The 25,536-nt window shown below is 34.8% G+C and overlaps 1 protein-coding gene across 4 annotated transcripts in view; it reads right to left on the minus strand.

Annotated features, from left to right (window-relative positions):
• LOC112665374 (C-type lectin domain family 9 member A) overlaps positions 1–25,536 on the minus strand; it is a 44,897-nt gene that overhangs the window by 1,197 nt on the left and 18,164 nt on the right. For 3 of the 4 annotated variants that reach the window (XM_035707108.2, XM_035707107.2, XM_025455044.3), the window contains 10 exons: positions 24,564–24,863; positions 23,857–23,955; positions 22,503–22,622; positions 22,198–22,349; positions 19,457–19,563; positions 13,260–13,360; positions 11,713–11,793; positions 3,709–3,855; positions 1,559–1,710; positions 18–139 (listed from right to left, as the gene is read on the minus strand). In XM_035707108.2, the coding sequence (XP_035563001.1) occupies positions 18–139; positions 1,559–1,710; positions 3,709–3,855; positions 11,713–11,793; positions 13,260–13,360; positions 19,457–19,563; positions 22,198–22,349; positions 22,503–22,622; positions 23,857–23,955; positions 24,564–24,765 (1,283 nt within the window). In that variant the 5' untranslated portion in view covers positions 24,766–24,863. Of the gene's footprint in view, positions 1–17; positions 140–1,558; positions 1,711–3,708; positions 3,856–11,712; positions 11,794–13,259; positions 13,361–17,333; positions 17,650–19,456; positions 19,564–22,197; positions 22,350–22,502; positions 22,623–23,856; positions 23,956–24,563; positions 24,864–25,536 lie in introns of those variants that run through there. The other variant, XM_035707111.2, reaches the window with a different exon arrangement.

The following is a 25,536-nucleotide window of genomic DNA, read 5'->3' on the forward strand; positions in this document are numbered from 1 at the left end:
TTCCCTCAGACACTTACAGGTCAGGGGAGGGAGAGGAACCATCTTGCCAAAGCCAAGGTTTGCTGAGTCCGTCTTGAGACAGTCCCACCCAGTAATCAAAGCCACTTTTGACCTTCTTCAGGCTGCCAGTGATAAAGTCCTAGAAGAAACAAGACCTCAACAGTGAGCTGAGGGGAAAACAATAAACTATCATGAAATACAAAGTTTGGCATTTTGCCTAGACAGACATTAATGGGGACTTGAGAGCTAAAGAATAGGAGAAAGGGTTTTATTTATTTATTTCTTAAAGATTTTATTTATTTAAATTTATTTATTTATTTATGAGAGACACAGAGTGAGAGGTAGAGACACAAGCAGAGGGAGAAGCAGGCTCCCTGCAGGGAGCCCAATGCAGGACTCGATCCCAGGACCCCAGGGATCATGCCCTGAGCCAAAGGCAAATGCTCAACCACCGAGCCACCCAGGTGTCTCAAGAGGGAGGGTTTTAAAGAAGGAATATATCTTATATATTTTTTTTATTGCCATATGATAGATGGTGTGTTAAGGACTATGGGGAAAATAGGTGTCTGGTATTAAAATAAACCTAACAGATCCAGAGTTGGGCAGATAATATATGTCAAAACAGGATGTTATACTGAACCTTCATTACCAGGAAAAATAAAAATATCCTTGACATCATAGACCATGTAGATCACTCTTTCCCAGTAGTCTTCAATATGAGAAATAGTTTGGGAGATTCCAGAGGCAACTTAACTACAGGCATATTTTGTCAGAAAAAAACATTTAACTTTTGTCACCAAATTTGCACAGAATAGTGTAAACCTATCATTGCTATAAGTCCAAGTTGCCTTAGTTTATTTACTCCATATCTTTAACATATCCTTAAATTGTTCTCTCATTATTTTTGGAAAAATGAACTTTAACTAATTATTGAGTATAACAAGTGTACATTTTAATAAGGTCAGAAATGTGTAACTGTATTCTACTTCATACATATTTATGGGTAAAAATGATTTCAGGAAAGCACCGTTTGTTAGGATATTAGTAAACTAAGCTTAATGTCAACTAAACATTTCATTTAGCAAATGCTTATTTTTATAGACCTCGCCATTTCATTACACCATCTCCCTTTTTATACTGCTTTCTCTTTTAATTACAAAATTGCTATTGGCAGTTTACTTCCTTACATCATTGAAAATAACAAATTTGTAACAAATATACAATTATAATGGATGTATATCTAGGGATGGATTAACAAGTGACAAAAGGATATTTCCTTTATTCCCTCTCCTTTCTGATAAACAAAGGACATATCACTAACATATTCCCCTGGATTTCTGGATCACGTCTTGGTTTTCTTGTTGTTATTGTTTGTTCAATTAAAAGGAAAACAAACCTCGGTCATTCCTACTTTGTCTCTTTTAAACCCTTATTATATACAATAAATATACTACTGTTATAAAATATTAAGAAATCCTATCTAATTAGAATCAGTCCTTTCTTTTAATCGGTATCAGGGTATTTTCAGAATGATATGAAACTATGAGATGGTGTTTACCATTTCTTCTTTGCTGTCTATTTGTAGAAGATTAGAGCCCTCCTTCAAACAGTCCTCCTTACTGGTGTGCCAAATTTTCCAGTTTTCAAAGACATGGTAACAACTTTCTCCATTCTGAATCCAGTTGTCAGGACAAGGGCTGCAGTTGTGGGCTTTGAATATAAACATTTTACTTTGTTAAAGTTATTATAATAATATCAGCAGCACATTTCCTCAAAAGAAACCCTTGTCTCACCCCCAGCGAAGCTGAACATTGCAACCAAATGGTTCAGATGAGGCAATACTTACCACAATAAGAATTATATAATTATTTCCAAATGCACTAGGTCTGTAAGAATTAGTTTAAGACAGAATTAATTTCAGAATATTTTCCCCAAACTGTTCCTTTTCTATAATAGTGGAACTGATTACTCTATTTTTATAACTCTTCATCTTTTTAAGTTTACAACACATATAGTCTTTATTGTTAGCTTATTGTTCCATATCTGTAAATCTTACTGGCCCACTTTAGTTGGAATATATACTGGGCCATCAGGCAAGATAATAATAAGTTTCAAGTTGATGTATACATTCTGAGAGTTAAATATGAAAATGTTTCCTATAGGATGCATAGAACAAACAGTGCACTTTGAGAAGTGATTTGAAATATGTGGATGAAGAAAACTGAAGAAAAACATAAGTGACCAATAAGCTTATTTCAGGACTCAGGTATAACTTATTTGTAAGCCATATTGTTTAATCAGTTCTATGAAATCTGTCTTAAGAAAGAATGTATTCACAAAAGAATTGTGCTCAAGAGTATAAAAGGGGAACCAAAAAGCAAGAATTTGACCAAGTGTTTCTTGCACAGAGGGAAAGACAATGAAATTTCCAGAATCCTAATTTCTAGAGAGAGGCCTTCTATCTAAGGTCACAAATAGTTCATTATCGGTGTTCAGGGTTGGCTGTTGAGTTATTTAAAGCTCTTCAATTTCTTTTTTTTAAACTTTTTTTTTTTATTGGAGTTCAATTTGCCAACATATAGCATAACACCCAGTGCTCATCCCACCAAGTGCCTCCCTCAATGCCCATCACCCAGTCACCCCAACCCCCTGCCCACTTCACCCTCACTGATATTTTCGCTCATTTTCTCTCCTTTCCCTTTATTCCCTTTCACTGATTTTTATATTCCCCCAAATGAATGAGACCATATAATGTTTGTCCTTTTCCAAAGCTTTTCAATTTATTTTGTTTGGAATCTATGCTAATTAGTGTCTTAACTATTGTTAAAATTATAGCAAGAGTGGTGTTGACAAAAGCAGCTGAAAGATTGGAGATATATTATTTGTAGATCTCCAAAATGGATTATTGCCAGTGTCTCAAGGTTAATGGCTCAGAGGTGGGCCTAACTTATGCTTGCAAAAATCTATTATATTTAAAAACACTGTTGGGCACACATTGATTCTGTAAACTTTTTTTTTTTTTTTTTTTTTGGCTAAATTTCAACTAGAAGGTAGGTTTTCAACCTCTTTCATTGGTAATTATTTAAATGGTATCCTACAGGGATGATTAATATCAATTAAGCAACCATAAAATACTTGACAAAGTATTTCTATGCAACACATAGAAATAAGGCTGTTTTAGGTTTAAAATTCTAGTAAAAAATGTAAAAGATAAATTTGAAGTAATTTCATAGAATTTTTAAAAAGAGTTAAACTCTGCTTTGTTATAATTTCATGATAGATACTCTGATTTTTAAAATTATTTTTCTGCTGAAAGAGATATCTAAATTTGAATCTAAAGCATTGTTTAAACTAAATATATTGAAGAATTTAAAGCTGTAAAGATATACTTCTAAATTTGAATGATTGGATAAAACAAAATGCTACTTTAAAAAAATCTGATCTACTAATGCTACACATTTCCCTTTGCAATTTAACTGTATGTTTTTTAAATCTGCATTTCTTGAGATCTCAGTATTCTCCACATACTATTGAAGTATATAAACATATAAATAACATTGAACTGGAGTGTGGATGAAAAGATGACTCTCCTAATTTAAAATTCTGTCTGCAATTTTGTAGACAGTAAGATGAGTGCCACTGTTTCTTTTGAGGAATTGGTGCCCATATTTGTATCTGCACCATGGAAACTGATTTTGTATCAATTACCTGAACTGAAAGAGTTTTGCATCAAGGTTTGGCAATATTTCATCTGAAGGTTATGGTTTCTCTCCCATTGTGTGAAATTCAACAGTGCTCTGTCCTGAAGGATGAGCTTTTCTCGCTGTTTCATTGCAATGGTAGATACCTGGAACACTTCAGACAATAACAATAATTCTTAATTAAAAATACTGACAAATTACAACACAATGGTTCTTCCATACAGAGTAAGGACAACTATAGATTACTGATTATTTTGTGACTTTAGTTTGCACCAAGTTTTTGTTTAAAGTTTACACTGTTCAGGGATCCCTGGGTGGCTCAGCGGTTTAGCGCCTGCCTTTGGCCCAGGGTGTGATCCTGGAGTCCCAGGATCGAGTCCTGCATCAGGCTTCCTGCATTGAAGCCTGTTTCTCCCTCTGCCTATGTCTCTGCCTCTCTCTCTCTCTGTGTCTCTTATGAATAAATAAATAAAAATCTTTTAAAAAATATAAAAAAATAAAGTTGACACTGTTCAAGAATCAAAAACTTCAAAGGATACAGAGGAAAAATCCCCTTTGCCACATGGATGGATGTACCCAACTCCACTCCCCAGAGCAGTCAGGCTTATGAATTTCTTTTTTATTCTTCCATACATATTTCGAATTTTATCAACCAATGAATATAAAATGCTTCCTCTTCTCTTTAAACAAATAGTAACAATCTACTTATATGGTTTTTCATCTTTTATCTTACCACTTAAAATATATTTTGGGCATAATTCTGTATCAGTATACAAAGAGCTTTCTCGTTCTTTTATTTTAACATTATCAGATTCCATTATAAGGGTAAATCATGATTTATGTTAGTCATTCTCTACTAACTTTTAGACTATTTGTAATCTTTTGGTATTCTGGAAATAAATACTGTAATAAAGGACCTTAATCATACATAATTTCACACATATGCAAGTATATTTTTAAGAGAAGTTGCTAGGTCAAAGTTTATGTGCATTTAAATTGTATATAGATATTTTCAAATTACCTTCGTGTAGGTTGTTGCAAGTGGTATTTCAATATCATTTGAATTTGCATTTCCATTTTTACTCTTGGTGTTGAAACTTTATTTCATACATATAAGGGTAGTTACATTTCTTTTTCTATGAAGTGTATAATTATATATGGCTTATATAATCACATGCTGTAATTTTTTTCATTGGGTTTCTAGTCTTTTCGTTATTGTTTTATATGAGGTCCTTATTGTGCTATGAGAATTCATTCCACACAGGTCCGGGATCAGCTTGAACAGTGTTTCTAAAGTTCCTGCCTGGCACTGTCGTCTGGACAAAGTATGAGACATACTGAATAATAGTATATAACTTTGTAATCATCAGTCTGAGGATTTTTTGGTCAGATGATCCTGGCTTGTCAGCATTGTTTACTGATGCCATATGAATGATGATTTGCCCCTGGTCACAAGGAGATTCTGAGTAGGCTCTGCTGTTGAAGCTGATTACCTGGCAGAAATATGGCTATGTGGTCAGCATAATATAAAAATACCCAAGCAAGACTCATCTTGGGTTCCCTGCTACCAAAGTGCTCTGTGTTCCTGACTCAAGAGAGAATTCACATCCTGAGAGGACAGTTACAGAGGGAAGACAAAGTGCTTATTTGCACCCGGGCTCTTCAGACCATATCCTTACCTTAATGTGGTTCTTAAACTGTATCCTTTTCTTGTAATAAAATGTAGATTTGTCAACACTGTCATTTCAAGTCCTGTGAATCTTCTCCATTCCTATTTAACTGATTCTGTTACCGCACTTAACATGTTGGTAATGCATGATATGAGCCATGAATCTCCCAGTGTCTTTTGATTTTGCTTTTTGGTAGTTCACCCCACATACATCAGATGCTTTTTGAGTCATTTTTAGCAAAAGTCTTACACCTGAGATTATATTTTTATAAATATATTTCACTTTTGTATTTTGATGTAGCTGCAATTTATTTTATTGGAATGCATAAGATATGACTTCCAAATTATTTCCCTAGATGGCTAAATTGTGCTCTCATATCATTTACTGAACAACCCTCTCCTCATCCTCTTTTAACTGCCATCTTTAGCTTACTGTAATTTTCAATAAACTACTTTGATATATTTATATTATTTTAATTATATTCAATCTACTTGCTTATCTACTCATATGTCAATACCACATAGGCTTCATTATTTTAGATTTATAATTTATTTCTATATTTGGCAAGGGCAGTCCTCTCGTTTTCATATTATTTTTACATTTTTTTGTAGTTCTTTACCTATAAATCTGAATAGCTTTTTAAGTCAGTTCTTTTTTTTTAATATTTTTTTTAAAATTATTTATTTGGCAAAGAGAGAGAACAGGAATACAAGCAGGGAGAGGGACAAAGGGAGAAGGAGAAGCAGACTCCTTGTTACACAGGAAACCCAATGCAGGGCTGGATCCCAGGACCCAGGGATCATGACCTGAGCTGAAGACAGACACTTAACCGACTGAGTCATCCAGGCACCCCAAATCAGTTCTTTTTAAAAATCATATTATAAAGTATCAATTCCTATTTTATTAAATATTTTTTAACATAGATATTAACTTTCTTTATGCTGTTTGGCTTTTATAGAATTCCTTGAATCTGTTGCTTTATATTTTTAATCAGTGTGGGAAAATATTCATGTAATAAGTCTTAAAATAATATTACTTTTGTCTAACTCTCTCTGTCTTCTACACTTGGGTCTACTATTACACATATGCTAATATTTCTCAATATACTCTAGGACTCTCATCCTCTTCTATGTTTTGCTCAAGAGCTATGGACAATGGATGAATATGCCTTATCTATCAGTAATCCTGGTTGCTAGTGGCTTGGATTATGTTCCTTCTTCTTAGCGAAAGGTTGAATGTAACCAGAGTGGGGAGTAAGAGGGTGATGTTATTTATTTATTCTATTTATAATCTGGTATGTTTGGAAATTCCCTTTTAGGAATTTGAAGTATTGTTCCAAAATTTTGAATTTTGATGTTTTCTAGATTAATTATATTCTTGAGTCTATTTCTGTTTTGTTTATTACTACCTGAAAAGGTTGTACTACATAAAGCTGTAATAAAATTGGAGAAAGGGAAAGGAGACTTCTCTTTAGATTCCCCCTAAATGGGAAGCAAGGTATTGTATCTTTACTGGTGTTCTGCTTGTAATCAATTTGCAACAAATGAAGAACAAAGATTCAACAGTGTATTTACTTAGGAGAATATAAAACAAATGTTTTTAAAGCCCTCAAAATAAGAGTATTTTTTATATCATGTTATATGATATATCTAATTGATGAATTAAGAAAATGAAAAAGAACAGTAAAAATAAATGGAAAAATATGACTTTTTAGAAAATATTTTGCACAATAGAGTTTTTAAAATAGAAAGTAATTAGTATAAGTCATATGGTAGGACAAATAGAAAATATAAAATAGTAGGAAGAAAATAAGAAATTACTCCTACTTACATTGAAACCTACCATTCAAATAACAGTTGCTAATAGTTTATATCTATTGAAACTTTTTCCATATGTGTATGTAAAAAACACATCTATTTTACATATAATGTTTATGAAACTGTATTTCATTTCTGACTTATTAATCATCTTATTTCATGGCAAAATATTGCATAACCATATCTCCATGTTAATAACAATAGTTCTAAAAGACTTCTTTAAATTACTGCAGTGTATCCTTTTATATCAATGTAACATGATTAATTTTTACCAGTTATTTTATTTTCAGATATCTATGTATGCACTTTTGATGGTATATAGGAATAATTTATAATTAATTCATTCATTACTTTATTACCATGATACTTTAAACAGGATATAGATTTCCATTCATTGCTCTTTGTGAGAAACATGTCCTCTTTTCTACTATGCATATTAAATTACATACATTATATGTGTTATAATGTATATAGTACATTATTATATATATAATTTAAATATTAGTATTGACTTTTACAGTGAAAATTTTCATGGAAAAAACATTTCACATTCTTTGTTAAAATGGAATGATGATTAAGATAAAATAATTATTAAAAATTAAACATGATTTTTATAGCTCAAAATCTACTGGCTATAACATAATCTATAACTAGGAAGGACAAGCAGTTAGGAATGTTTGAAGTACACAAATTGTTTCTTGTTTAACACAACCTTTTTGTTTCTATAACTAGTTTTATTTAACAAAAGTCCTAAGAATATTTTGAGAATGTATAAGATGACCTTGGTAAATGACAATTTTTGGGGGGAACCCACCACGAGCTCCCTTCCCAGTGGGAAGTTTGCTTGTCTCTACCTCACTGCCTTCTCTCTGCTCATTCTCTCCACTCTCTCAGATAAATAAATGAAATCTTTAAAAAAAAAATGACAGTATCGATAGCACAAAAATGAAAGTCACTATACTTGAACAAAAGCCAATGGTAAAAGTATTTTACATTGGTATAGTGATATTTAAAAGTTTGAGGGATCCCTGGATGGCGCAGCGGTTTGGCGCCTGCCTTTGGCCCAGGGCGCGATCCTGGAGACCCAGGATCGAATCCCACGTCGGGCTCCCGGTGCATGGAGCCTGCTTCTCCCTCTGCCTGTGTCTCTGCCTCTCTCTCTCTCTCTGTGACTATCATAAATAAATAATAAAAAAAATAAAAAAAATAAAAGTTTAAAAAGTATTTATGCTTATTAACACACAACAAAAGAAAGCCAAAACTTTTATTTGTAAGTATGTCCCAGAAATAACTGAAAGTTTTATTTTTAAAAAAGATTTTACTTATTTATTCATGAGAGATACAGAGAGAGGCAGAGACATAGGCAGAGGGAGAAGCAGTTCCTCGAGGGGAACCTGAATGGGACTTGATCCCAGGACCCCGGGTTCATGTCCTGAGCCAAAGGCAGATGCTCAACCACTGAGCCACCCAGGCGTCCCAAGTTTTAAATACTTTATTTTCTGGCTAGCTTTTCTTTATCTTCATTGAAATATTTTCTTCACCCAACTTTTGTTCTGGAAGTTAAAAATATTGTTTAATACATTCCATGGGATTACGACATTAAAAAACAACAAAAAGTAAACACTGATATTGTCACCATATATCTCCTTCTCCTGATCCCATTTTTAGTTACTTCTTATATATCCTTCTGGTATTAACTGGCATATGAAGAAAATATTGGTTCTCAATCAAATTGTGGTGTACTGCATACATGACTTTAGAAGTTGCTTTTTTCACTTAAGGATGTATCGGGAAGACATTTATGTATCAGTCCATAGAGAGCACCTGCTTTTTACTGCTGTTGCTTTTCCACCCTCCCCCCTTTAAAACCCATCTCTCTCCTCTCCCTCCTTCTCCCCTCCCCTCTTCTCTCCCCTTCTTCCTCCTCCTTCTCTATTTCCTCTTCTTTCTCTTCTCCTCCTTTCTTTTCTTTTCCTCCTTCTGTTTCTCTTTCTTTTCCTTCTTTTTCTCCTCTTTGTTTCATGGTATTCCATGGTGTGGATGTAATATTGTACTATTGTTAATTTAAATGATCCCTTAAATGATAGGCATTGAAGTTCTTACAATTTTTTTTTATATCCCGTTGCTATATGTGTAGGTTTATCTATAGGAAAAGTTTCCAAAAGTGGGATTTCTGGGTCAAAAATAATTAGTATAGTTTAAAATAACCCAGAGTTTGTCAGGAACATGATTGTCATGATTTATCTAAACAGATTTCATGAACTATACAGAGAGAAAAACAAAATTAAAATTATATTGACAGCAAGTTTCTTGAGGACATGGAAAATGTAGAGTATGCTTTTACAAACACCCTTAGTATGTACTATGTGTGTTTTTTGGCTATGTAATAATTGGTGATTGGAGACTATAGGTTCATTTTTATATAAAGACAAATTCTATATCCCAATTACTTAATAATATTACTTGAAGTATTGCATCTTTAGATAATCTTGTTTTTAATTGAAAATGTTCTTTATAAACTTCATTTGTTTTATCTTCTAACCCCAGGTAGTTCATATTTATAAAGCAGCATTGAAATTTATTATATCGGTGTGATATTTAAACCATATCTTTTGATATTTGCAATGCCAGTTAAATATGAATTCTTGGGGGATCCCTGGGTGGCTCAGTGGTTTAGTGCCTGCCTTTGGCAGGGGGTCCTGATCCTGGAGCCCCAGGATCGAGTCCCACGTAGGGTTCCCAGCATGGAGCCTGCTTCTCCTTCTGCCTGCGTCTCTGCCCCCACCCCCTCTTTCTATGTCTATCATAAATGAATAAATAAAATCTTTTAAAAAATATGAATTCTTGTACTGTCATTAGAATGAAGTTCAACAATATTCTGTTCAAAGTGTCCAGGTTTTAGAAAAGAAACTGAATCATTAGATGTTAATTGATTTATCAGTTAGTTCTCTTTCAACTCTGGAATCTATTTCCAGTGTGTCTGTTTGATAAATATATATTTAAATGTGAGTTCCTTAAAAAAAAAAAGACTTGGATTTGGTTTAAATAATGCATTTTTATATGAAGCACAAAGAGAGAGTAGGGTGAGATAAGGAAAGCTTTCTGGAAGTGCTAACATTTGCTGTGAGCAGTACAATTTCTTTTGAGATGATAGACAGGGTAACAATTCTTTATTGAGCTTCTAGTAATTCTTAAATCAATTTTCTAAGAAGAATCAGGAAAATAAACTCACAGCTAATATGAACAAGATTAGGTTTCTTGTATTTTGTGAAAGTAAACCTGAACCCATCTCTTTCTCATTGTAGAACTCATAATTCTCCCTCATTGCTAAAGTCTTCTACATAAAGAAATGCTTTGCCAGAGCATATGAAAAGGAAGAATTATCTGAACTATAATTTTTATCTCTGTCTTTCTAACCTTCTTAGTAGTAGCATGAGTGATAATGCAGTTATTAGTTGTTTTTTTTGTTTATTTTTTAGAATCATAGCCCTGTAATTATATTTTATAGAAGTTTCACTTGCCAGATATGAAAACATGTCTTAAATTTAGACTAAAGGAAATAAATGTGATTAAATATGGCCCACATAAAATGCTTAGGTTTGCATTAAACTTATTAATTTGTACTTTGCCTAATGTAAAGTGAAAGACTTACTAAAATAATCTGCATAAAAATAAGTTTAGAATACATACAGTTTTAGAAAAGAAAGCTTTATACTTAATCCTGCAAATTGCCTCCTTTAGCATACTAATATGATTCACAAATTGAATCATAACAATAGGTAATTATTTGCATTATTTTCCCCAAAGAGACCTACAGCATTAGAATTGGGCTAAAAAACATGCAAATGAACATTAAATGTTATTAAAAGTGACATACTAGTGCTTTGTGAGTTATATAAATGTCCCATAATTTAAATTAGGAACACTTGGGGGGTCTGGGTGGCTCAGTCGGTTAAGCATCTGACTTCAGCTCAGGTCATCATCTCATGGTCCTGGTATTACACCCCTTATCAGCCTCCCTGCTTAGCAGGGAGTCTGCTTCTCCCTTTCCCTTTTCCTCTGTCCCTCCCCACTCTCATGTTCTCTCTCTTGAATAAAAAAAAAAAAATCTTAAAAAAATTAGTAAGTCATTATTTTAGATCACTTATATGCATTTACATGTTTCTAATTGTTTCTCTATTTATAAATTATAACATTTTATTTATAATGATATACATAAATAAAATTGTATATAAAGGTATATGCAGGGATGCCTGGGTGGCTCAGCAGTTGAGAGTCTGCCTTAACCTCAGGGCGTGATTCTGGGATCCAGGATCGAATCCCACATTGGGCTCCCTGCGTGGAGCCCACTTCTCCCTTTGCCTGTGTTTCTGCCTCTCTCTCTGTCTCTCATGAATAAATAAATTAAATCCTTAAAAAAAAAGCTTTATTCAGCATATATGTAGGTTTGTAATGTATAATTGTGTATAAAGTATATGAAATATATGTATATAGATTATTTTGAAGATATCCTTGTGTACTTACACTTGAGGCCCAAGAAAACAGAGGTTGCTATTGAGCCCACGCAGAGAATACATGTAATCACCGTCACCAGACACCATGCTCCTGGAGTAGGATGGGGCAATGACAGTGAGTTAGAGAAAGTAGATGAGAGAAATGGGTTGGGTTAAAACTAGACTGAATGAAAGAAAGAATTAGTGTTCTTACTCGAGAATCCTTGAGGCCATGGGAACTGTGATAACAGGAAAAAAGAACTCCAACTTTTTGAAATGCAAGTTAAAACTCAGAACACCTTTGATTTAGAAAGATGTCAAATCCAAGAGGTTAAGTAACATACTCCTCTTACCTCTTATGGTGCTACAATCTTACTAACTAGTTACCTATATTCTATTCTGACAATCTTTTAGAGATTATAGCAAACCAGGTAGCAGGCTTTCATATTTGAAAGTAGAAATGCTGTGGCACATCATCCCTTTTCAGTGCCACTTGAACATGACTATTTCTGAGATATTTCTTTTAAACATACAATTTTGGATGAGGAATACCTCCCCTCCACCCCAAGTAATCTTGCATCTATCCAGGAAAGAAAAATGAAGAATGTGTGGTTTGTTATATTCTTAACACAAATCAGAGAAAAAATAAAACTTACCTTTGGATTATGTGGTAGGCTGAATAATGCCCCTGTCCCAAAAGCCCATGTCCTACTCTCTAGAACTTGTAAATGTTACCTTTTGTGGCAAAAAAAGACTTTACACTGTATTAAGTTAAGGATCTTGAGATGGGGACATTATCCTTTTTATCTGGGCCTTTATAAGTGAGAGGTTAGTGGTCAGGGTGCTACATGATGATGGAAGCAGAAAGAAATTTGAAGGCGTAATTGCAGGCTTTGAAAATGGAGGAAGGGGCCATGAGCCAAGCGGAGCAAGAAATGCAGCTCTAGAAACTGGAAAACACAAATAAATGGAACCTCCCCTAGCTAGAGCCTCTCGAAGGAATGCAGCCCTGTCAACATTTTGCCCAATGAAACCTATTCTGGAATTCTGATCTTTAGAACTGTTAAGATACTAAATTTATGTTGTATTAACCCTCTTGGTCTGTGGTAATTAATTATCAACATGATAGGAATCGAATACAAATGTTACAGAACACCAGGACTGATCACCATAGCATACAGCTTCAGGCTGGTAGGATTTTCAGTTTTTCAACCTCTTTTTTTCTCTTTATTTCCTAGTGTTTGTCAGGTAATTTTCAGGGCATTTTATACAGGAACTAAAATAATAAAAATATATGATTTTTTTCATTTATCTTCCAAATCCAGGAATTCTTTGTCCTTCCAGCAAGAGACAGGGGAAAAAGTTACCATATATTTGTCAAATCCATTGATCTCTTCCTTTTGCACCTTTAGTTACTCTTCCACATCACTTCATTTTTTAATATTAGCATATCATGCACATTATCATATGCATACATATGTGGGTTATTTCATTAGAAAAATCACCTTGGGCTCATCATAGAACAGGAAACAAAACATAAACTGCAAAGTCTTGGATTGAATAATTAGAACTGGTTACCTGAATATTTGGTGGAAGATAGGTGTTTCTGGTAAAAGCTTGGTGTTGGACTATCCCAACGAAGAGAGGTGTATGTTTCTTCCTCCTGCATGTCTGAGATGCTGTGATAGGTAAAGCAGTCCACATGAGAAGCTAAGACAAATAACTCCTCTTACGGAAGGAACAGGCTCGTGAAAGAACTGAAATTGGCTACTTCTCACAGTAGTGGGAAACTATGTTTGGGTTTAATATATAGAATAGATGCATTTTCATCTGGAAAGCAGAAGTTTATGAAGTTTAAGCCAAAGTATAACTTGCTAAAGTAGGAAGTGAGAAAAGAAACCGAATTGAAAGGGCCTAAGGTAGAGTAAGTTATTGCTCTGGGTTCTGAAGTGCAGCAGTTGTTGAAGTGGATTATACCACTGGATTATTACCAAGATGAAAAGAATAGAGGTGCAAAAAAAAATGCACTTCTATTTGGTACAAAACATGAAGAATGTGGATGACATAGACAGCAAAGATCCGAGGTTAGCTCACATTGGACAAACCAGGGTATAAGGAGCTATAGATCATTGTGTATCCTTATCCTTAAAAAAAAAAAGCTAGGAAGGAATTTCTCCCCTAAAATAAATTTACCCACTGTATTAGTTAGGGTAATGCAGTTTCTGTGACAAGTAAATCTCAAAAAAATCAGTTGTTTAACACAATAAAGATTATTTCTTGCTCTCATGACAATTTAGCTCCAGTAATCCTGGTTAGTGGGAAGATTTCCTCCAAATGGGACCCAGGCTTCTATCTTGTGAGACTTTGGAGTCCCTTAGAAAGGAAAAGAGAAGATGGCAAATCCGTGTCTACTTCTTGAAAGCCATAATCAAGAAGTAACATATAGCATACCCACATCAACTAATGCAATGCCTGTTTTAGCTCTAAAAGGCTGGGTCTGATAAATGTAATTTTTGCCTGGCTGGCAAACTTTTGATGACTACTTTGCTCTAAATGAGAAGCATGAATTATTTAGTGGATAGATGGCTATTTCTGCCACATCTTGTGATTATAGCCTTGGTATTAAGAAACTTGATATTTTAATCATCATTCACATATTGGCCATTTGTCCTTATGACCAAGGATCATATCTTGATAATTTATAGTTTGCAAATCTCAACAATCTGCAAAATTGCAATGTTCTTTTTTGTTTCACTATCTCCCTGGATCAATCATTGATCTCTATAACAAAGCAAAACAAATGGCATACTCAAAGAGTAATCTAAGGGCATTGGATAAAGACATTGTTTATAAAGTTTGGGGAAGGGGTAATGGGAACAAAAAGAGGTGCTGAAATATGCATTGGGATGATGTTATCACCCCTAGGCCTGAGGAGTTAAGAGGAGGGTCTTTGAACCTTGTGACTGTCTGATGGGGGCCATGGCCTAAGATACAGAACACACAGCCTTTGTCAAATGTGGCATGGTAGGGAGAAAGCCAAGGGAATGAATACCCTGACCTTGCTCTCCTTTCACCCTTTGATTACTGTGAGTGCCTCCCAATAGCTAAATTAACTGTAAGCCAGAGGAAAGTTGCTCCAAAAAGTGTTGTTCATTTGAGCTCTACCTCCCAAGGCACAGGGTGGGCCTGAGAGGATCTTAGGAGGTAAACCCAAGCAAATTCTCCATACATTTCAAATGATTTTCCTGCGACCTGAGATTCTAACCTGAAAAATAATGTGACTTAACTCTCTGTAGCCTTTATCATGTAATGATTTCTATCCTGAGGAGAAAAAGAGGAAGAAACCATAAGTATACCAAACATGCATAAGACTAATGTTGGGAGTACAGGAAAGGAAATTCAGTGAATTGTCATTAACTCCCAGGTGCTCTCAAATTTTATCAGTACCAAATATAAAGCTCAGGAAGATCTAGTTTTCTCTAATACAATACATTCTCTGATAAGTTTCTTTGGGGGAAACATTGGGCTCTCCCAATAAAGGATTAATATGTTACTTGTATTGCTCTTGTTTTTAATTGAACTACTTGCTATTATTTATTACATTCCAAGCATTGTTTCAATGGGCTTTTATGTGAATTATTTTGATTCTCAAAATAGCTCTCTGATAGAAACACTATTATTAGTACATTGTAACTTAATTGTAAATTGAAGCACAGATAGATCAAATTATTTACTGAAGTTCACTTGGGTAGTAAGTGGAAGAGTTAATATTTGAAACTAGGTGGTCTTATCACAGAACCTGTGCTATTAAAATCTGTACTATTCCAATTTCATGTATAAGATGCTTTTGATCTGAGTACCAGAGAAAAGAATTTTTGTAGGCATGGTTTGATTGGTTTATATATTTTTTAAAGATTTTGTTTATTTATTCATGAAAGACACACACAGAGAGAGGCAGAGACACAGGCAGAAGGAGAAGCAGACTCCAATGCAGAGAGTCCAATGTGGGACTCGATCGTGGATCCTGGGATCATGCCCTGAGCTGAAGGTAGACGCTCAATCGCTGAGCCACCCAGGCATCCCTAAGGTTTACATTTTTTAATTATGTTTTTTTGCCACGAATGAAGATATTATTCTTTGAAATTTACTGGTGCCATAGTAACATATAAACATGTTTTTCCGTTTGTGGGCAATAAAACACTAAAGTCCAGAGATACGGTTGGTTGTTTTTGGATGGTTTTCTGAATTATTAGTTCCTATTCCATTTCTCTAAGTCAATAAGTAAAAACAGTAAAATAATGATACTATACCTCAAAAGCCAAGATCTCAAGACATTTGAAGTAGAAACAGAATCTGAAGCATTTGCATTATTTTTCCTTAGTCCCCCCAAAATCTGCTTGTTGATATTGATAATCTACATCAAGATAAAGATTCAAGTGTCTTTGAGTGTTAGAGCACGAAGGTAAGTAATACAGACTTATTGAATATATATTACATGCTTGGTACTGTATTTAATATTTTATATATTGTACTAAATGATCCTCACTATTACCTGTGAGTAAAGTAATAATATCAAGCCCATTTCATAAGTGAGGAAACAGAGTAATTTAGCAAAAGCCGCACAGGGAGCAAGTTCTAATGTAATTTTTCTCAAAATATATTAAAACCAATTTGTAGCTTTGTCTCAGCCTTCCACTGAGAACCTTATGCATTTGTATTTGAACATCTGTATGCTTTAACAAACATCTCAAGTGAGATGTTTCAGAATCTTATTTATAAATTTTGTTACCACCAATGTAAGAAGAAAGAGTACTTCAGGGAAGCTGTGGGAAAGAAATGCAATTTTTGCCTATTATCCTATGAAAGAGTGCCTCTCCACATATCTATAAATTCTTCATGAATTACTCAGCAAAAACCAAGCATAGAACTGTCAGGAAAAGATAAAACATTTGTACTTGCTGTTTTGTTAACTTGCCTATAGACCTTGTTAAGAAGTATTTTTCTTATTTTTAAGCACCATCAAGTTTTTTGCATAGAAATTTTGTTTTCCTTGTGCAGAAGGAAACTTTATTTTCTGTGCTGTTGAATCTGACTGAAGGTGGATTCCAAATCACAATTGTGTAATGTTTTACAGATCAATCATCTCACACAATTGGAAGCAGCTGTCTTTCTGTTTTTGCTGAGCCGGGAACCGTGTTTGGTGCCAGGCATACAACAGCAAATGGGAAAGTCATGGTGTTGGCCTTCATGGGACTCTGATGTTTTATTAGATTGTACAACTGTAAAATAATGGGTGCGATTCTATCTGAAATGTGAGAAAATGAACGTTAAAGTGACTACATGACTAATTGGTCCACGGTTGTACATTAAGTAATCATACAATCTAGATTATTCTACTTACTCCAAGTTTAGTATCCTTTCCATTACCTTATGCTGTCTTTCAGATTTAGGTATTTTGCACAGCTTAAGCCAATTAAGTTCTAACTTTTCTTATTTCAATTTAAAATGTATATGTTTATGTCTGAAAATGCGCCAAATCATACCATGTTGAGATGATTAGGAATGGAAGAGAAGAAGAAAGAAAATCCATGGAAACAGAACAATTGAGAACCAATGATCATAGGCTTCTGGATGTATAAAGAAGAAACAAAGTTATCTTATCCCTTGTTATAAAGGGATATATATATATTGAAGTGGTATTGTTAGAAAAGATAATGCAAAGGTGACTCCAAGGGAAATAAAGGGAAAATTTTATGGCTAGCGAGTTCTGCATCCAGATCTTTCATTGTAAAATTGAGCACTTGTCTATGAAATCTCTTTGCATTAAAGTAGTGCGTCCACATTCACCATGCCTGCCTTTCTCTCACATATTAAATAATGTTTGTTCTTACAGACGGTAGGGTAAATTTTCCCATTATAAAAATAAGCACAATTCATATTTTCTCTTTCGTTTCCAGAAAGCTCAAACCTGTGAATGGAAAAGATAGAATGAGTTCCTTCGAAAGCTATATAAACAGTCAACAATTAAACTCTGTGTGAAAGTATTTTGTTGCACAAAGTGGAAACAAAAAGTAGGGGGATTAAAGCAAAAAGACACATTCAGATCATTGATGAATTTTCAATCTGCTTCGGAGTATAAAGTATGTACATCTGAGTAACTCAATAGCAATTTACTATAGCAGTGATTAAGCAACAAGTGAGCAGTAGGCAAATAGGTGTCCAGAGAAAGAGATGGATGGGATGTGAAATGATAGGAAAAGCTTTACTTTTTCATCTTTTCATGGAAGATAATGCTTTAGTTCTGCCTTGAAGGAAGGGTAGGATTTAGATCAACAGAGAAGAGGTGAGAGACCCTATAGGTCAAGTAGCTGCACCAAGTGGGACTGCGCTTAAGGAAAAGTAAGTTGATTAAATACTTTTGAAATGAGGATTTATGCTACAAGGTAGCAGAGATAAGGCAGCACACTCTATTGTAGTTGCCTGTTAACTTGTCTATGTTCTCTGCTGTGCTGATTATAACAAGAGAACAAAAAAAAATGTATATATTTAATTTATTCACCAAATACCTATGGGATACCTAGTATGTGCCTAAGTTTGTGTGTGTGTGCTGATATTGATAGAGTAAACAAGGACACAGCCAGTTCTACTAGGGAAGTTACATCATGGTAAGAGGATATTGGTAAGAAGCCAACAAATGGAAAATTTCAGAGAATGGCAAGAGAAATGAAATGGTTGTGATTACGGACTCAAGTGGATGTAGGTGGAAGGAGGTTAATTCAGTTTGTGCAATTTAAGTTGACCTCATTGAAGAAGTGATATTTAAACAGACACATAAATCACAAGGAGGAGCTAGCTCATCATGGAGTTCTGGAAGTGGAGCATTCAGGAGGAAAACAGTAAGTACAAAAGCCCTAAGACAGCGAAACAAGTTTAGTTCATTGAAAGCACAGAGGGTTCACCAGTTTGCCTTCAATATGGTGAATGAGTCAGCAAATGATAGGAAATAAAGCTCAAGATCTAAGATGTTTGCTTATAGTTGCATTATCCTTTGCTCCTACCCATAGTAAATACTTAATATCTGTTGAATAAATTAATTGAAAATTTAAGTAATGATCAGATTGTACAAGTTGTGGTTATCAGTGTAAATTTTAACTGAAGAGACATTACAGTTTTGATATACATGATGAGCAAAGGTCTTGAGATTGGATATTGGAAAGCATATTAAATACTCAGTGTAAATGCCTCCTTTGCTTGGACTGTCTGTAGAAGGATGGAGCCTTATGATATGAACATTAGAACCACCTTGTGAACGGTGGTTGCCTGATTTGTGGAGACCTCTGGGGTGGAAGAGTATGCAAAATGATACTGGAAAGTCAAAAGAATCCTAGAAGTAATCACTTTCAACCATCAAAAACAAAAATGATCATTTTGTTTGAAAAATATGTGAAGAGAATCAGATAAACCTAAACACACACACACACACACACACACACAAATGTTTCAATGGTAAATTTGAGGGTAGAAATGAATGGGGAAAACATCAGGAATAGAAATGGATTGTAACTTAGATTAAGAGTAGAGGAATGGGAGAGTAAGTTAAGTAGAACTGTCTTATTAGAAGTACCATGCCAGTGAGTGTCCTGCTGCATATATAGCACACAGTAGGGCAGAGAGCCACCTACTAACTTTTAAGTAACTTGTCCTCAAGAGGGTAGAGGATCTCAAGAATAAAGTTTTCTAGTTGTGCCTTGAATTCTGAATGTCCAGTGACTTACACATCTTTGGAGGGCACAGAGCCATCTTCCCACATCCAGATCTCATTAGGGTTCTTGCGGGATAATCCAACCCAACGAATAAATCCAGTCCTGGACTTTATGTATTTCTATTGCAAACACAGATATATATATAATGGTCAGCCTGCTTCCACAGTTCTTGTAACGGTGTAAAAACAAAACTTTGTGATAAGATCCTGAACAACAGAAACAAGTTAGATTATATGTCTATGTTAATGCTCATTAATTATATTTGATATTTAGAATTGTGCCAAGTTTATTTGTTTTAGAATAAAAAATTGCTTGTTGAATACAGAAAAAATGTTCACAGAAAGCAGATATTCTAACCTTTCTACACGCTTATCTTCCATCAATTGAAGACAAGAGTTTCAAATAGTGTGCCAAATATCGCTCTTAAATAACATAGTAGTAAACAACTAGAGAAGGAAAATGAAAAAAGAAATATATTGTTGGTGAAACTTTATTATTCCCTAGATTTAAGTTCTACTTACTTTGATTTCATTGCTTAGTTCAGTTTGTAGTAGCCTACAATATTTACATTGGAAGTATTAATTTGTTTTAGTTGATTGAATAAAAGAAATTATATGATGTCTTTCTCAAAAGGATTACAAACAGCATTTGCTTTTTCTAATTTATACCTTTTTCTACTTAGGAATTATCACTACCTACTATAGGGTACACTGTACTTACTTCTCTATTCATTGCCTATTGCTTCAACTAGACTATAAGTTCCCTGAATCTAGAGACTTCTGTATGTTTTATGAAGTGCATTGGTTCAGCTACTGGAATAGTTCCAGTGCATATTTGTTGAATTAATAAATAAACCAATCAATTAGTCAATCAATCAATCTATGGGTAACAAAATTAGAAAGAGTCAAATGTACTCTCAAACCTCCTAGAAAAACAGGTAGGTGAGAATGCATTCTTAGCAAGTAAAAAATGACTTGAGCTTCTTGACAAAAGTGAGGCACAGAATGGCATTCCATAAGAAAGTCACTTTTGACTGCTTGATTTTTATTTATTTGCTTATTTTTAAGAGATTTATCTATCTGTTTTAGAGAGAGAGACAGCAGAGGAAGGGGTAGAGGAAGAAGGAAAGAATCTCAAGCAGTCTCCCTTTTCATGGGTTTCGATCCCATGACCCTGAAATCATGACATAAGCCAAAACCAAGAGTCAGATGCTTAACTAACTAACCCACCTAGGGACCCTGACTGCTTATTTTTTAAAGGTTGAGCTACCCCTCATCTTTCTATTAACTCTTGTTCTTTCTTTAAAATATACCCACATTATATACTTCACCATAAGAAGTATATTCTACTTGAAATTCACCTATTGTTTCTCAAAAATGACATCACTTCCTCTTTCATTTATAAACTTCCAACCTGCCATCAGCTTAGAACAGCAAGATTCAAGACTTGTTTGTACGTCTTCAATTAATCTCTTATTGAAGTTGAGATTTTAGGGTACTCTCATTTTGCTTGATCAGGAAGAAAGTCAATTTATTTACCTGAATATCTTCTCTATGAATTTGAGTTCACAAAAAGAGTTAGTGGGTGGTACAGCAGTTAGACTAACAAGGAGCACAAATGATCATGAGTGTCACTGGAATGATCTCCTCATGTCTGGTCCATTACTTTGGCTCAGGAATGTATAAGTCAATTTTTTAAAAAAAGATTTTATTTATTTATTCATGAGAGAGGGGCGGGGGGCAGAGACACAGACAGAGGGAGAAGCAGGCTCCATGCAGGGAGCCTGATGTGGGTCTCAATCCTGGGACTCCAGGATCATGCCCTGGGCCGAAGGGTGGCACTAAACTGCTGAGCCACCCAGGGATCCCCGTATAAGTCAATTTTGTTGATCAATTACAGCAGTTCTGAAGAATATGACTGGCTTGACTATTTGAGTTCATTTTAATCTCTGCACACAACCCAAATTCAGATCTTCTACTTGCTTTCATTTTTAATATACAGAATGTGAATAATTACCACATTGGAAGCTATCGGTTAAGTACTATAAACAATTTCTGCCTTTCAAAAAATGTTTTAATAAATCTATTATTTGGCAGGAGGGAGACTCCAAGGCTTGGTTTCTGATTTGCTCCAGGATTCACAAAAAAGAGAAAAGCTACCTTAAATAATAAAGGGAGAATGCATGAGTGAATGTGAACATATTTCACTTCAAAACAGAACCTTTGTTAGAGCTGTCCAAGAGGAAAAATGTGGAAAAAGAGACATATTTAGTAGAAAAATTTCAACCGAAATCCTGTGTATTTAACAAATAAAATTGTTCCCAAAACTATGGAAAAGCCTATGAAAAGGTGGAGTCTGAGTCATGGTTTGTTCAAGTTCAACTGTTGAACAATTTAGCAGAAACTGAGGACTCACGTGATATTTGGATGACATTTCTATTTATATTTTACAATGGTATTGAATTTCTTTATACTTTCAGATTCTTTTATGAGTTAGTAAATGCAATTAAAGGAGTGGAGAAAAGTGAAATGGCTTGTCACAGAGATAACACCAGAACTCTAAGTCTCATTAGTTCATTTTACTCTTTTTTACTCTTAAATGTGGTCATTTCTACTGGGCTTGATGAGGTTCTCAGATTAGCAGAGACTGGAAGAAATGAGGGAAAAAAGTATGCATATATTTTAAAGTCAAATGTTTCACTTAAGATTCTTCTCCTTATGACTCCAAAATATTTGACACAGGAATCTCCTTACCAGAACCTTCTGGCTGGTGATCTTCAGCAAAGTAGCATTCACGTTAATACAGTACTGCTTACTCTCCTCCCATGTCAAGTTGTGCTTGAAGAATCCATAGCAACTATCTCCATAGTATCTCCAGTTTCTGTCACATGGGCTGCATTTATGGCCTTAAGATGAAACCAAGCATAGGAGTCCATACTTTTTACTTTTGCTTTTCCCACATGTCGGTGTTTCCTGTAGATTTCCAGGTTCCCTACAGATAATATCACAGAAATACTCCAGGGGGAGGGGAGATGAAAAGGTTACAAAACCATACTTACGGACATTGCTCTTTTGTTCCGATTGTTTTATTAAATATTGGCAGAATTGCTTTGCTAATTGGTTCAGTGTTCCTGAGACATTTTTATTCTCCACTTGTTGGTAGTTTTGCTCTGTAACAGCTAGACGAAAAAGTTAGATAATAATTTATAATCCGGATAATAATGGTGATGTGCAGACTTTTCAATGAACTTTAATTGTAGAATTGTCAATCTGTGAAGTGTTTCCTAGATACACACAAGTAAATGAGTACTGCAAAGGGGTCTGGGTAGTGGGCGGTATAAAGAACAAATTAAGAACTGTGCAAAACTGACACCTGATGGTAATCCAAAAGAAGAGGTAAACTATGTGAAGGAGACAATCACAAATAAGAAAATGCCATGATCAAATTACATGCCCAAAGCAGATGTTTTGATATATCTTTGTTTTGATATTTCAGAAGTGAATGACCTCTGTTATTGTTTTTAAGATTTACTTACTTATTTATTATTTATTTATTTATTTATTTATTTATTTATTTATTTATGAGAGACACAGAGAGAAGCAGAGATAGAGGCAGAGGAAGAAACAGGCTCCCTGTGGGGACCCCCAACGTGGGACTCGATCTGCCAACTCCAGGATTATGACCTGAGCCAAAGGCAGATGCTCAACCGCTGAGCCACCCAGGTGTCCCAATTTTTTCACATAATATGAAAATATCCATTTATTTTAAAAATACATATTGATTTCTTGTTGCACTCAAAATACTGTGATATTCAGAAGAATAAAAAAGATGGCAAACAAAAGATTCTACAATATCTTGTGAGAAAATAAGCAAGCACACAAGCAACAGCTACATAGATGGTAATGTGACATTGGAGGGCTTTTAGATTTATACAAAGAAAAAAATAGATACAGTAGGTGGGATATAAACTGCTTCTGAGTGAAAGTAAATGCATTCATTAAATAAAGTGGGAAGGAGGACATTGTGGGAAGAGGGAATAGAATGAGCGAAATTTAAGACAGGAAAGAGGATGTGTTTGTGAAATAGAAAAGTCCACATTGGCTGGAACTGAAGATACACAGGATAGGGAGAAAAAAATTTGAAAAGATTGTGTGGATCTAGGCTGAGGGGAATCTTGAAGACCAGTTTAAAATTCTTGAAAATAATTTAAATTGATACATCAAAAAAGTGATTTGAATCAGAAGGGAAAAGTCAGAGTTCTCCTTTATTGGGAATGTCTTGGCAGCCATGTATAAGGTGATTGAAGTAGCAACAAATAGATATGTAAGGACAATTAAGCTTAGTGGTATACACCAGGATCCTCAGGTATTTCTTTCCTCAGAACAAATCTTTTGCAGTGAGTCAATACTTACACATTATCCCCAGAGTCACCAGCCCAACAATTAACCCCACGCACAAGATCAGCAGAATCAAAGCCATCACACGCCACAGAGATGAGTTATCAGAGTCAACTGTAGGCATACAATAAAGATGTTAAGGGGCAGGCAGTACGGCACAGCTATGGGGCAGCATCACCCTTACCCCTGCCCTCTCAAGACTTTCTGAGTGATATAAACTGCCTCATTGCCAGATCTTGCTGATGTTCCTTTGGTGATCATCAAGTATAACCCATTCCCATTCCACACATCCATCCTTTTCTAATGGACTAATCCCTGAGTCAAAATACAACTGTTAAGGCTTTGTATGTCTTTGCTTTGTTTTGTGCCAACCCTGACAAAATACTTGCTCTTATAAGCAAGATTGAAGAATCATATCCATTTGCTGACAGCTTAGAAAATGAGGTTATAAAACATTCTTTCCTCTTCTGCTGTTGGTTTCTAACCCTTCTAGGAGTAAACTGTATAAGCCTTAATGTAACGTACCCTGTTTTTATCTTTTGTGCTGATATTCTAAATAAGTCTGCCTAAGCCAATGCAGCTGTTACTCAAATTCTGTAGTGCAGGATGGTCATCAGGAAAATAAAATAAAACTATACGTGCTATTGCTAGTAGAGAAAGGGAAGTAGAGTTGACTTATTTCAATAATTAACTTCCAAATTGCTGGCTCTGGATATTCTTACCTGAGGTGAGAGCTGATTTTCGGGTTTTAATATTTAAAGTGATGTATCCATCTTCGTCCAGCATGGCTTCCTTTGGACTGTAAGTGAGCTCAGGGTTCAATGACTTTGCAAAATTGTGGTGTCCACTTTTATAGATGTTAGTGTCTGTCAGTCTGTGATCCTCTCTCTCTGGTAAGGTGGGGCCGTGTGAGTTGGGGCACATGTTTTTTGTTTTGTTTCATTTTGTTTGTTTTTGTTTTTGTTTTTTGGATTTTTGCTCTTCCAGGAAGCCCTTTCATAACTGTTGTGAGATACATGGACCTTGAACATAAAAACATAAAAATAATAACTTGCAGTAAAGGAGTAAATATGGTATTTGTTTCCTGTTTTCTTATCTTCAACTCTGAATAAAGGAATATCTCTTTATTATGTCCTTTCGAAGAACAAAAGTTCATTCTTCATCTTAACCTTAGTGGAGTGTAAAGCATATTGTTTCAATGAACTGCTTTCTGATGAAAATTCATGGATAAAACATGGGCAGATACATAGTCTATTCCATTGTGAGGAGCAAGTCTAATATAATTTGATCTGATATGAGCTAGAGTAGGTGTTTCAGGGTTTTGTTAAAAGGTGCCATTCCTAATTATGACATAGAATTAGTTCAAATTTTTGCATCTTTCACAAATTATATTTTTCAAAAATTGGAGGACTCCACAGGAGACAGGTTTCATATTGCTTGGGCTTAGGCATGAGAGAAAAACAATCTAATAAAGTGAAATAATAGGGAGTTATTGATTATTGCCTTTTAGTAATATTTTCACTTTAAAGTGAATTTCCAGCAATGCCTGGATGGCTCAGTGGTTAAGCATCTACCTTCAGCTCAGGTCGTGATCCCAGGGTCCTGGGATCGAGTCCCACATTGTGCACCCCACAGGGAGTCTGCTTCTCCTTCTGCCTATGTCTCAGCTTCTCTCTGTGTCTCTCATGAATAAAT

This window comes from Canis lupus, chromosome 27 (assembly GCF_003254725.2).
Source record: "Canis lupus dingo isolate Sandy chromosome 27, ASM325472v2, whole genome shotgun sequence".
NCBI classification, from domain to species: domain Eukaryota; kingdom Metazoa; phylum Chordata; class Mammalia; order Carnivora; family Canidae; genus Canis; species Canis lupus.